Below are 13,439 nucleotides of genomic sequence, written 5' to 3' on the forward strand. Positions count from 1 at the left end.
TGTTAATATCCATTGTGTTCCTGTTAAAACGATGCAACAAATAAATTAATAACACGATGCGACGCGTCCGGAATTCATTAAGGATCAAGGAGACCGTAGCATTTCTTGCTACCAACTTCGAAATAGAAATATAAACAAAAAACGAAACAAACGAGATCCAAAAAAAATATATGAATATAACAAAGTGTGTGTTGTATTTATTTACACGTTGAATGTTTACATTTTGGCACGCGGAATTTCTCAACTCATCACGTTTCAATTAACGGCACTGCCAATTAACAAGTTATTACCATTACTAATTTACAATACGCTTTTCGAAAACTCGTTTCTACGTACTTTTAGGAATATTAATTTTTTGGATTTATAACAAATTTCTTTAGAGTTTTAAATAATAAGATTTGATACGCGTCTGAGAAACACAAAAAAAAAACTGCACATCCTCCCATAAGGCTGCAAATGGACGCTTCGAGACAATCGTGGAATCTAATTGGCCGATTATATTAATGGCGTTAACGTTGCACCAATAGAAACAAAGCGCATGCACAGCCTACCTGTTAAATGCAAAATCCGTTATTTTTCATGTTTTCTTATGATAAATTAACAAATGCAACAAGTTATTATACTAAATTCTAATTCACATTTACATTTTTCATAAACATGTTAGAAAATTTAAAGTTTATTTTATTTTACCTTAAAACACAATTTCTAAACTTTGTTTATTTATTCAACTTTCTAATTGGTCAATAACCAAAAAAAAACTATATTCCAATTGGTTGAAAGAAATGACGTTTCGGCAGTAATTAAACAATCTTGGATTCTAATTAGCTGAGAATATTGATGGTGATCCAATAGAAACAAATCGTTTGTATATCCTGTATAAATAAAACTGTTGGTTTTTGTGTGTGTTTTTTTTTTCTTCCAATGAGAAAATAAGCAAAAGCGAGGCGAAGTACGGAAAATACGTGAGTTCACATTGATAATGTCGGGTTTAGAAATCGCGTCGTCGTCGGGAAAGTGGTACCGCTTGGTACCGTATCCGTGCACCTTGCGAACCTTGAACTTGTTGTTGTTGTTCCATCGCCAGCATTCGCCATTTCTCTTTTCGCTCCATTCAAAAGGCATTCGAAATTCGCAAACTAATATTTATAATTCAATCAATCATTTCTCGCTTTTATATTTATTTGTTTTTATTTCATTTAATATTCTTGCTGCTGCAGTTCCCTTTCCGATTGTTGCGCTTTTTGTTTCTTTGTACCACTCGGTAATTGGGGTCACGTTACGAAATCATCCACTCACCTGTTCTTTGTATTTCTTCGTATGCTGCAGACGCACACCTCACATATTCAGAACTAGTTTTGTTTAAATTTGATATCGCCGAAGTCTCAATTCCATAAATTGTTCCGTTTCGGTACACGAGACGCCATCTCTCGTTGCAAAAGCTAATTACTATTTTCTGTAAATGTTCACAGAGAACGCGCTAGTAAAATTAAGCAACGTAGGTGGGGGTTTATTTTGTTTTCAATGGGTGCTTGATGTTTACGACCTGAGGTGGATAGTTTCGATAGTTTAATACAACCGGTCTTCGAAAATATAGAACATGTCGTGTTTAACGGAGAAATTGATAAAAGCAGTGAAAGATTATCCGATATTGTATGATGGCGAACACAAAGATTACAGAGATGAGAGTAAAAAGGAGAAGATTTGGGAGAAGATGGCTTCGGAGTTGAATGAAAACAGTGAGTTTACAAATCAAAGAATATTATTGTGAATTCTTATCTAAATTATTTTTATTTTCCATAGGTGAAGACTTAAAGGAGAAATGGGATTATTTGATAGTAACGTACGGAAAATATGTCGAAGCAATGAAAAGCGAAGAGAACGAGCAAAATAATTGTAAATGGCTGTCGTCCATGGAATTCCTCGAACCATTCATATTGGCCGAAAATTACAAATCCGAAGATGATGATGATGAAACGAAAGGTGATTCTGACACAGATGATTCATCTGATTCGAGTGTATGGAGTGAAAGCTCAGATTCCCAAGCGAAGGAAGCAATTTTTGAAGCTCTCATGAGCTTCACCAGGAAGAGGAAGCGAAAAATGCGCACATTGAGCAGCGAGGAGAAAGAATATCGCAGGAGCAAAAAGCTCAGTTCGAAATCGATAGACATGATTTTCAAGGGACATGCGAAATTAACGAAGACGTTTTCACCCGGCAGACAGGCCGAAACCAAGTACAAGATTACGAAGGTGATGCTGGAACAGGAAGCGTTGCATATGAATGAAACGCTAAATAAATGAAGATAATATTTCGTAGTTAATATTTAAAGAAAAAAAGACTTGTGTAACATTTTAAAATAAATAATTTAAATCCATATCTAATATTTGATTGGTCGCCAAGGAGACGCTCATCTTAATTGGTGAATGCTTTAAATGGCGGCTGACATTGACCAATAGAAACGTCGGTCGACGTATTAAGTAGCCCAGATCATATTATTAAATAAATAAACGGTTATATTACTTGGTAAGACTATCGTCTTGTTTATTTGTTTAGGAAGTTTTCAATACAATATTCCGATACATACAGGGAAGGATATTATTACGTTGCTATTGCCGATTGTTACTAGAGGGCGTGGTTACACCGATTATTATTATACTCATCTCAATACCATGCAGTTTCTAATTAGGATTATTGGGGAAGATTATAATTTAGTATTATGGATTTCTCATTCGGCTACATAGTACAATGGATAAGTTCTTAAGTAGTCCATCATCGGGCCGTAGACGAGACGAGGAGCGTCGATGCCCCAAAGGAAGTCCACGTGATTGAACGTGTCCAATGGAATCTTGTACATCTCGTAATTGGTGTTTGTAAGATTCTCGGCCAATCGTTTCACGTCCTATAAAGAAGTGTCAATGTCAAAAAATGATAGTTGTCATGGTGATATTTAATGATTTACTATTGGGCTGGCGAGCCAATCGTTCTCGGCGTACATCAGGAACATTGGAACGTCGACGTTGTTGAGCTTGTAGAGCGGTGGATAAGATTGTCCGTATTCCTTCATGTTTCCGTTCTTGCCGTAATCGAACTTTTGGAATTTACCTTCGTTGGCGATCTCTTGCAAATAATGTATCACGGTTTTGGTGGAGGTTCCCGCTGGAACGTGACTCAAAATCACCGGAAGCAAAGTCTACCGATAAGAAAATTTCGTTTACAATACAAATGTGTAGGGATGGATCATTGAGAAATAGAATTATTACATCGTTGAACTGTTGTTTGTCGAAGCCGCACAGGATGAAAAAGACGTCCTCGCAAATTTCCTTTTTCAGTTTCTTCTCGCAATCGTAGGAAAGGAATTTCAGGATTTTGCTGCTCGGCAAGAACTGGTTCATGCCTAAATGTTTGACTAGAAACTGAAAGAAAACGTTTTTGAATTGTTGTAATCCAGAGTGCGTGGATTTCGTACTTGTATATCGTTTATCCACGGTGCTAGGTAACGAATGGGTGACTTGATGTGGGTCATGTAGACTACAGGAGCCAAGGCTACCATAGCTCTGATACTCTGCGCGATTTGCGGTCTCTCAGAAGCCAAAGCGTAGAACATCGTCGTTCCCATCGAGTGACCGATGTAGAGGATCTCGCCAGGTCTATTGGTGATGTTCGAGATGTGATTGATCATCGCTGGAAGATCGTGCAGAGCCATATCGTGCCAACTGAAATTTTCGATAATTATTATTCATTTTTAGTAAAAAAAATAATGCGATTTTTTTGTAAATATACCTAAAATTCCAAAATTTGGCATCCTTTGGTGAGAGCGTAACGTGACCCTTCGAATAGGTGTTACCTCTGACGTTGCCAAGCCAAACATCGTACCCGTCGTTGGCCAAAATGAAAGCTGCAGAAGACAAACTTAGTTTTAAAAACAAACAAATTATGTAATCGCCAGGTTTAAAAAAAAAAAGAAACTAAGTGAGCGTGAATCATAGTTTGATTGTAAACACGAATAATAATAAAACAAAAAGTCTAAAGTCCGCCGCGTGCAGTAATTTTAACAGATAAACATTTTACCGAGAGAATTGTTGCCGGAATCGACCCAATCCGTGCTGCTCGAGAGAAGACCGTGCTGTATGAAGATCGGTTGTTTTCCACGGATTCCTAGACGATTCGTGGGAATCCTGTGGAGGGTCAATAGGTATCCGTCGTCCGTCTGAATTATGTGGGATTCCGCCTCATATCCATGGCGACGAATGATTTGAGGCTTTAATTGATTCGGGAATTAAAGCGAGGGAAATTTGAATGCGACAAGATAATAATGTTAACAGCATCGTTTCTTACAGTTGACAAATAGGCATCCGGATCGATGGAACTGTGAAACTCCTGTCCATCGACGAAACCGCTTCTCAGATGTATCGCGAAACACGAAATCAGCAGCAAACATTTATCCCACATCGCTGCCATCGCGAAACTGGTCTGGTCTTTCTATTTCAACTAAAAATTGTAAAAAATAAAATAATATTATTTTTCTCCCATTTTCTACTTCTTATCACCCACTTTCCACCGAAACAGTGACTCAGTGATCGCACAATTACGACTTTGCGCTAATCATAGTAATGCAGTTTTTATTGTTGTTGTTTTTTTGTTGTTTTTTTCACGGAACGACGATCGTTTTCCGAGCGCAAATTGTTGGCGACTGCGGGTGGGAAGGAATGTCGGATAGATGGACCCTCCTGGGTCTTCTATGGATTTATCGGGCGGCGCAGCAATTGGTGCTTGAAAAGAGGGACCGTCGCAGATCCTCCACGAAGCTTCAACAGGTATAATTGGATGTTGCTGCAGCTGTGCGCGATGAAGAGACGACCCGGATCCGCTCTGAAATACAATAGATCCGGGGCTGCAGCAGCCACACCGCACCGCACGTTGCGATAGGTCCACAGTCATATGGATTTGGATCGATGCTCCACTGTTTCCTTCCTTCCGTACACCCCCCCAAAATCAAATACATTTTGTTAAATTTACATAATCCCATCCAATATTCATACAAGAAAACACAGATTTATTTCTTTACAAGGGGATTGCATGATTTATCTGAAACAAGCTTTTATTCTTTTTTTTACATTATTATAATCTAGTTTCCTTTATTTTATTATGCTATCATTCAATTGTTCATAAATTAATTCATAAACCAAATTAACTTATGCAACATATTTAACAAACCAGTAGTATTTGAAAACATTTTATAAACATTTGTTTATTAAACAATACTCATTATTACTAATTTACTTAAAAACAAATGCTCGATCAACTTATACAACACATTAGACACACGTAAATCGAATTCAATTTAATAATTAATCCATTATTCAATTGTGTAATTATTACATATAATGAATGAACCGAAAATCGTTTAATTATCTATTACGTATGCAACACACAAAGCACATTTAATGACGTTGACGTTTCATTCATTTTACATCTCATCGATACTTGATGAATTAATTAATTCCATTCACAACTTTCAATGTTTTCACAATATTGATTCATAAATGGTCAGAAATTATCGTCATTCATATAAAAATCGACATGAAGTTAATCAAATTTCAGTTTAGATCAATTTTTTCAGTTTAGATAAATTCTAATATTGCAATTTTTTTTTAAATAAATGTAACAAAATTATTAAGTGTATTTTCTTTTGTTTTCATTCTATTCGTGTTTTGTTTCAACCGTTTGTTGAAGATTGTTGAAAACATTTGAATTCCTAATCCTGTATTTGCATATCTAATCCACGTGCGCAACGCAGTCTAGTGCGGAAACTCGATTAACATTAATCAGAATCGTAATTGTCTGAGGTCGAGTGCGTTGGCAGCGACGTTATTCAAATGTCTCGATCGTCCGCTGTTTTCAAGACGGATAACGGGGAACGCCGGGCCGGACTCTCCACCTCCTCCACACAACATCACTTTCAGTCAACGGCAGGTCTTTTCAGTAGCAACACGAGAATCACACAACAACAACAACAATCTTTTATTTCCAAAACAAATCACGATAACATGAAAAGAACGCTCCGCTTGTTCCTTGTTCTTTTGGCGTTCGGAAGCGCGCATCCCCGAAGACCGCACATCGTCTTCATCATGGCCGATGATCTGGTAAAGTTTCTTTTTTTTTCCCCATTCTTTTCATCTGGAAACGAATTCATAACGATAACAGCGGTTTTCATTTCTTTTTTTCTTTTCGCTTTTAATACACGAATCGCTCCTCTCCTCCTGAAATCCGTGCTTCTGGTTAACATGAAGCGATTTGTTTATGCAAGCGAACAATAACAAGTCGGCTTTTTCTTCTCCGCCACTTCGACGTTTCTTCAAGAAGAGTTCCACGAAATCAAACCAGTTTCAACAACAAAAGATTCTTTCTTTACAAAACGATTTGATTCATTTTCTAGAATAAAAGAAATAAATTAATGCGTTTCTAAATGCGAAGGACTTGCGCACGTTCTAATTGTCTGCAATTTAAATGTTTTTCGTATTTTTCTTTTTTCATGCATTATACAACGAACGATTTTCTTTTTGTTCAAATAAAACAATTTAGATTAAGTAAGCTGTTTACTTTGTTTGTTACATTTAATTTCTAGTATTATCATGTTAGATTAAGATTGGTAAACTCAAGTTCGCTCACGAATTCATGAATAATTCATCGATTCCGTCAGCGACAAAATAAGATTAAACCAACAGAGTGCATAATACCGTATTTTCAATGAAATTCTCTTGAAAGCAATTCCTCTTCCATGTCCATTTGATTTACGCCAGAGGCAATGCGGTTGCAATTCCTTTGTTTCAAAAACATTTCACTTGTTTTCTTTCATACATTATAAATAGACTGTTAAACACACAATGTTAAACAGTGCACTTAAAGTGTTAATTTTATAAATTGAATCTAACATTATACTAGATGTTGAAATATTTCTAAAAAAAAATGTTTGAAAGTATAAATTTTTTATTTTTGTTTTAGGGTTGGAACGATGTTGGTTTCCATGGTTCTGATGAGATTCCGACTCCCAACATCGATGCCCTTGCCTACTCCGGTCTAATTCTGAACAACTATTACGTTGAACCGATCTGCACGCCTTCGAGGAGTGCCCTTATGACCGGAAAATACCCCATACACACCGGTATGCAACACACAGTGCTCTACGGCGCTGAACCCAGGGGACTTCCCCTAACCGAGAAACTTCTGCCGGAATACTTGAAAGATCTGGGCTACGTGAACAGGATGGTCGGAAAATGGCACCTCGGATCATACAAACGCGTTTTCACCCCAACCTATCGCGGTTTCGATTCCCATTTGGGTAAATGTTATTAATTAAAAAGCGTATACTTTCAATTATACTTTGATGATGTTCCGTAGGTTGCTGGACCGGACATATTGATTACAACGATCACACCGCGCAGGAGAAACCTGGCTGGGGTTTAGATATGAGGAGGAATCTTGAAGTGGCTTCTGACCTCCACGGAGTCTACGTCACGGATCTGTACACCAACGAAGCCACGAAATTGATAGAAGAGCACAATAGAACGAAACCGCTTTTCCTGTACTTGGCCCATAACGCGGTTCATTCCGGGAATCCCTACAACCCGCTCGCCGCTCCTGATGCGTTGGTTGCCAACTTTCTGAACATCTCTAGCTACGAACGCGGAAAATTCGCAGGTACGCACTTAATTTACTCTTGGATTACCCAAAATTTACACTCTAATGCTTTAAGCTATGATGACCAAAGTGGATGAGTCCGTGGGGAAGGTGGTAAAGGCTTTGGAGAAGAACGGAATGCTGGAGGATAGTGTGATCATCTTCTCGAGCGACAACGGCGGTCCTGCAGCAGGATTTAATTTAAACGCCGCTTCGAATTGGCCTTTGAAGGGCGTTAAGAACACGCTCTGGGAGGGCGGTATACGGGCTGCAGGATTCCTCTGGAGTCCGCTTCTTGATAAACCTAAGAGGGTGGCTCATCAGATGATGCACATCACAGATTGGTTACCCACATTGTATTCTTTGGCAGGCGGAAATCCCAAGTAAAATTAAACTACACTCAAAGAAATACTTACAAATTACCTAATTCCGCAGCGATTTACATCGACTTGATGGTTTTGATCTTTGGAACGAATTGTCCAACGATAGAGATTCCAAAAGAGAAACTATACTCCACAACATTGATGATATTTACGGCAGTTCCTCCATCGTCACCGGAGATTGGAAATTGATCAAAGGTTAGTATATAAATGGTTAACATTAATAATTTATTAAAAAAAAAATACAATTATTTCCTATCTAAAAAGTATTACGCCTATTTAAATCGAAAAATATCTTTTCTTAATTAAAGTGAAAACTTTGGTATGTTTGATATAATATAGAATAAGTTAGAATATTTCCTAATCAAATATTTATAATTACAGATAAAATATAACCAATTAAGTCCGCCACATTATTATCATTACAAAGAATACTGATAATCTGCGGCAAATAAACCGCAAAACATTTTGATTTTTATTGTTTTTGATAAAAAAAAAATATCAGTTACTAAATTAAGTATTTAATAATTAAAGTCTTATTTTATTATAATTTTGTTTTAGTATGTCAACAATATTATCAATTGACCAACGTCAAAATTTGACGTTTGACAAATGCCGCAATTATAGTATTATTTTATGTTAGGTACAAATTATGAGGGTGAATGGGATAATTGGTACGGACCGAGCGGACGTGGAGGTTCATACGACGTTCGGAAAATCCAGAATAGCGAAACAGGGATAGTTTTGGAAAAATTGGGGAGAGGTTTAAATCCAGAGGAAGTGATGAGATTACGTTCACAGGCTGATGTTAAATGTCCGAAAGTTGCGAAGGAGACGCCTTGCTGGCCTTTGGAATCACCATGCCTGTTCTACCTCAAGGACGATCCGTGCGAGCGCAACAACTTGGCATTAGAGTAATTTGCGATTTCAACGAGATCAAACTATCCTTAATTAAATTTTTCTTAGATATCCTAACATCTTGAGACATCTCCTATCTAGTTTGGAGCAATACAACAGGACTGCTTTATCACCCGGAAATTTACCGTTAGATCTTCGAGGAGATCCGAAATATTGGTCGAACGTTTGGACGAACTTCGGAGATTACATTTAAGCGATACTTGTTTTTTGTTTATAATTTATTAGTTCTAATGTTATCGAAAATGTTTAATAATAATAATAACTGTATGTTACGGTTGGCTCTCGGAGATGCATCTGAAGACAAAATTGAACATGTTAGTTTGATTAATTTTTTTTTTGCATCCTTTTACCTGCAATGTTTCCTGTTCCAGACGGTGCCCGTCGTACAAACTTTCTCCTTCAAGCAAAAACACGAGCATTCCTTGTCATCCCAGTAGTACATGTTTCGTTTCTTTCGTTTATCGTGACACTTCTCATAGTCTTTCTGCAAATATTTAAGCAATTAAGGTAAGCATTCCAAAAATTTTGTAGTATTGCGTCAAAAAAAATTGAATTAACTAATGTCAAAACTTGACGTTTGGCAAGAAATTCACAATAAATTTGCCACGTCTACACTATTTATCCATCTGTCAAAATTGAACTGTCAAAATGACGTGAAAGTCAAATAAGTTAGGTAAAGTTGATATTGTTGTTGTTGTTGTTAACATACTTCGTTCTTGCAGATGCACCTGCACCTGTCCTTGTCGTAGTCCTGGTTGACCTTGCAGTCGGTGGCGCGCTGTGGGCAGTCGCAGGTGCAGCTTACGTCCTCAGAGACGATAACGGATGAGCACGAGACGAGGTTGTTCTTGATTTCGCGCACATAGAATATCTGATCTCTGGTGACATTGGCAATGCACTTGTGGGTGCTGGAGCACATACCGTCGCACCTCTTCACCAGCACCGAGTTCGGCATCAACTGCAATCGAATTAGCGATCAGATTCTACTCTCACTACATGACTAAATAACTTCATCAAGTTACCTTGCAGATTACAGTTATATGATTTAAGTTGGTAGAAATGCCAACACGGCATGCTTATTTAAGGAAAAGCGATGAACAAATTTGACAAAAAAAAAAGCAAACCTAATTTAGAGAGAATTATGTGAATAGAATTGTTTTGGTAAGTGATTATTGAATTAGTTTAAAATATGTTTCGGTTTTAAGGAAAAGCGCGATACTTTCGCAAGTATTACGTGTAATACTTGCGAAAGTAAGTTAGTTTTTAACGTTGATGTACCGTGCTTGTGGTGGTGCTCTCCAGATGTACGACGACCAGCCTGGGTTTGCACTTGACCTTACTTCGAAGCAAGTTGAGCTCTTCCTTGAACGTCTGCGATTTGCAGTCTTCTGCGTTCGAGAAGAGATAATTGATAAGTTCGGACGGACGTACGTACGTACGTGCGGATGCAATGACAGCAGAGACTTACCACTGATTGGGTTAACGTTGGCTTTGAGGCGCCTCTTCGTCGACTTGATATTGAAGTACTTATCGGAGTTGACGATTGCGGGCATCTTGGCTAGCACAAGGTTGTCGGGCGCCGATTCGCTGATCTCGTTCATCACCAGCGGTCTGGCGGGTCTCTTCGAGCCCAACCTCGGTCTTCCGATCGCAGCAGTCTGAAGCACAAGCATCACCAACAACGCCAGAAACACCGAAAGGTACGAAGACGACCACCGCACCATCTCCTCGAGAGCTTCACAGACGCGCGCGCTGAGAGCAGAACCAGCGACGAGAACCACTCCGGACTGGAAGATTAAGTTCGATCCAATGTTTATTTATACTAAAATTATTTGATTATTTTAAATCCAGTGGCGGTTGATTTTTTATTTTAAACAAGGCTGTCTGGTTTTGTTCAAACTGAGATTACTTATATAAAGTTTAGATTTTATTGCCCCACCTCCGAATCAGAAACCCCCCTCCCCCACTCACTCGCTCAGCAAAACCTTCCTTAAAAACCCCGTTTCCTTCCAGGCCCCACCACCTCTCCACCAACATTTGCGGTTTCCCCAGTTTTTACGTAATAGGAAATTAGTTCACTTTGCTCGATTTGTTCTTCCTCTCCTTTTACTCCTCGTCTTATTTTGTTTAGTTTATTAGTTATATTCTGCCGTGGGACGATGGTAGAAAGAGATGTAAAGATACAATTTCTTCTTTTCCAAATTACCTTTTGGCCGCCGATCAAACGGTATTCACGCACCGCGTAAATATTGATAAACAATAGACGCTGCTAGACTTGCCATCGGTTATTACACATATCACATCCACCTTTCCGTTTCATCCGACGAACACTGAAAGCTTCTAGGAACAAAATCTCACCATCTTCCAGATTCCTACACTTTTACATTTACGTAAACACAGTCGGCCGAAAATGTTTCATTCAATTCTTACGAACAAAAACGAATCGACACATGTGCATATCGTTTCTTCAATACCTAATCGTGACGTCTTTGAAATAACATCAAACATCTTTTCGAAAATGTACTTGCACCAATTAGACTAATCTTGAAACCTTGTAAAAACACAGTACTAACTTACTTAATTAACTTTCATTATTTAATATGTTACATATTTTGTTTTATTTATTTCATTTTTCTATTCAAAATTCCTATAGAAACACTTTAACCTTGATATAATTATGTTCGTATTTTTTTTTCGCAAAATTGCACCGGGTTATATTTAGCTGTAATACACATATTTTGGATAAAATAAAAATAGCTTAGCTTTAATGTAAACTGAAAATTCCAATTATTTAAAAGTTATAGGCACTTCACCAGAAATTAGTAAACCAAAGCAGGGTATTACGATCACGATGATTTTGAATTGCTAATGCAATGGGCTGTTTTAAATATGTTGGTTCAACATCAAAATGTGTTTATATTTTCATCATTTCACAATTAATGTAATTTAAGATTGCTTCAATTTAAGTATTTCTGTGACTTCAGTCTTTAACATTCGTTTCAATCTTGGTTGTTTTTCTACACATATCTTCGGAGGGTCGCAGAAACTTTTTATGTCCAAAAGGGGGTCGCGTGGTAGCACGAAGATACCAATAGTTTCGTTGGATAGTTGAGGAATTCAGCTTTGAATTGAGTGGTCGATAATCTTAAAGGGTTGTCGAGAAATTTAAGAAAATCTGAAAAAAAACGTCTTTTCCCTGTTACGTAACGAACATTACGAAACTTTTATTTCATAAAAAGATGCGTAAGGGTGGCGCCCATCTTACGCAATCATGAAATGCAAAAAAAATGTTTCGTAATTTTTGTGTAATTAAGAAAAACGTGGAACTCTTGGGATCTCAACGACAGAGCGATTTTTAAGAAAATCCTATTCACTTTTTTTTCCAATTTCTACAGCTCGTAGCAGGCTCGACAACAGTACGAAGATGCCAATAGGCTCGTTGGAAAGGTGAGACATTCAGCTTTCATACAAGTTTACGTAAACACTGAAAAAAAAACGTTGTTTCTCTGTTTTTTCAATTTCTACTACTCATAGCAGTCGACTCGACGACAGTACGAAGAGGCTCGTTGGAAAGATGAGACATTTAGCTTTCATACGTGTGATCGATGATGTAATTATCTTAAGGGGTTGTCGAAGAAATTCACACTGATCTCTAACCTAACCTAACATCAAACCTAACCCAACCTCTGGAAAATAATCGAAAAAACGTTACGTAACAGGGAAAAGTTACGTAACGAACATTTCGGAACTTTTGATTTTGATTCTCAAAGTGTGATTCGTATAAAATATTTGAGAGTCGCAAAAAATTAATAACATTTCAATCCTGGTTGTTTTTCTTCACATACCCATTCTTCGGGCGTCGCAGAAACTTTTTATGTCCAAAAAGTCGCGTAGTTTAAAACATAATTAAATTGATTTAAAAATTAGATAATGTCACTGTCAGATTGACATAAATAGAAGAACGGTAAGTGAGGAAATTATTTCCAATTCGAACGAGGTTAGTTTGAATTGAAGATGAAATCAGATCTAAATTTAATACGATTTAAACATTTTCAATTTATTTTTTCGAAAAATAACCGTTTCCCGGCGTTTTCCGCAAACTACAAATATTGACGTTAGAGCGCGATTCGCCCGTCATCTCACCGTAATTAGTTTTTGACGTAGAAAAACCGGTATTTTCCCCTATTTTGTTTTGAAAAAAAGAAATAATAAACTTCCTGTCCGTCAAATCGGATTTTCTAATATATTCAACCATAACGAAAACATAATTTAAAGTTCTTTTTTTTAATATTTCATAGAAATTTACTCAAATTTACATCTATGTTTATTAACAATATTGGAATGTTAATTAGAAGATTTTAATGTTTTGTATAAATTGGAACTTTTACTTAATTTTTAATGATTAAAGTAAATATAGGTTATAAAATTTTCTTATTATTATTGTTGATGTTTTTTTTTTTTTTT

General features: G+C 37.1%; 4 protein-coding genes across 5 annotated transcripts; 2 read left to right on the forward strand and 2 right to left on the reverse strand.

Annotated features, from left to right (window-relative positions):
- Positions 1–1,482: 1,482 nt before the first annotated feature.
- LOC108558183 lies at positions 1,483–2,477 on the forward strand. The gene is made up of 2 exons (XM_017915016.1): positions 1,483–1,736; positions 1,801–2,477. Exons 1-2 carry the CDS (start codon positions 1,598–1,600, stop codon positions 2,298–2,300), a joined length of 639 nt encoding a protein of 212 aa, XP_017770505.1. The 5' UTR covers positions 1,483–1,597; the 3' UTR covers positions 2,301–2,477.
- An 85-nt stretch (positions 2,478–2,562) lies between these two features.
- Positions 2,563–4,922, reverse strand: LOC108558182 (lysosomal acid lipase/cholesteryl ester hydrolase-like). Its single transcript, XM_017915014.1, has 8 exons — positions 4,552–4,922; positions 4,336–4,488; positions 4,069–4,258; positions 3,781–3,895; positions 3,467–3,713; positions 3,261–3,413; positions 2,960–3,190; positions 2,563–2,899 (listed from the first exon to the last, which is right to left on the reverse strand). Exons 2-8 carry the CDS (start codon positions 4,456–4,458, stop codon positions 2,726–2,728), a joined length of 1,233 nt encoding a protein of 410 aa, XP_017770503.1. The 5' UTR covers positions 4,459–4,488; positions 4,552–4,922; the 3' UTR covers positions 2,563–2,725.
- An 885-nt stretch (positions 4,923–5,807) lies between these two features.
- On the forward strand, positions 5,808–9,282 carry LOC108558186 (arylsulfatase B-like). Its single transcript, XM_017915019.1, has 7 exons — positions 5,808–6,143; positions 7,003–7,339; positions 7,399–7,698; positions 7,754–8,060; positions 8,113–8,255; positions 8,701–8,971; positions 9,024–9,282. The coding sequence occupies exons 1-7, from the start codon at positions 5,877–5,879 to the stop codon at positions 9,166–9,168; spliced, it is 1,770 nt and encodes a 589-aa protein (XP_017770508.1). The 5' UTR covers positions 5,808–5,876; the 3' UTR covers positions 9,169–9,282.
- Positions 9,189–11,499, reverse strand: LOC108558187 (balbiani ring protein 3-like). Of its 2 annotated transcripts, none has more exons than XM_017915021.1 (5): positions 10,444–11,499; positions 10,254–10,360; positions 9,685–9,933; positions 9,326–9,459; positions 9,189–9,269 (listed from the first exon to the last, which is right to left on the reverse strand). In XM_017915021.1, the coding sequence occupies exons 1-5, from the start codon at positions 10,697–10,699 to the stop codon at positions 9,245–9,247; spliced, it is 771 nt and encodes a 256-aa protein (XP_017770510.1). In that variant the 5' UTR covers positions 10,700–11,499; the 3' UTR covers positions 9,189–9,244. The 2 variants fall into 2 exon arrangements, with proteins under 2 accessions (XP_017770510.1, XP_017770509.1); XM_017915020.1 differs by having other exon boundaries at positions 10,254–10,363.
- Positions 11,500–13,439: the final 1,940 nt, after the last annotated feature.

This window comes from Nicrophorus vespilloides, unplaced genomic scaffold (assembly GCF_001412225.1).
Source record: "Nicrophorus vespilloides isolate i.1.1-1 unplaced genomic scaffold, Nicve_v1.0, whole genome shotgun sequence".
NCBI classification, from domain to species: Eukaryota; Metazoa; Arthropoda; class Insecta; order Coleoptera; family Silphidae; genus Nicrophorus; species Nicrophorus vespilloides.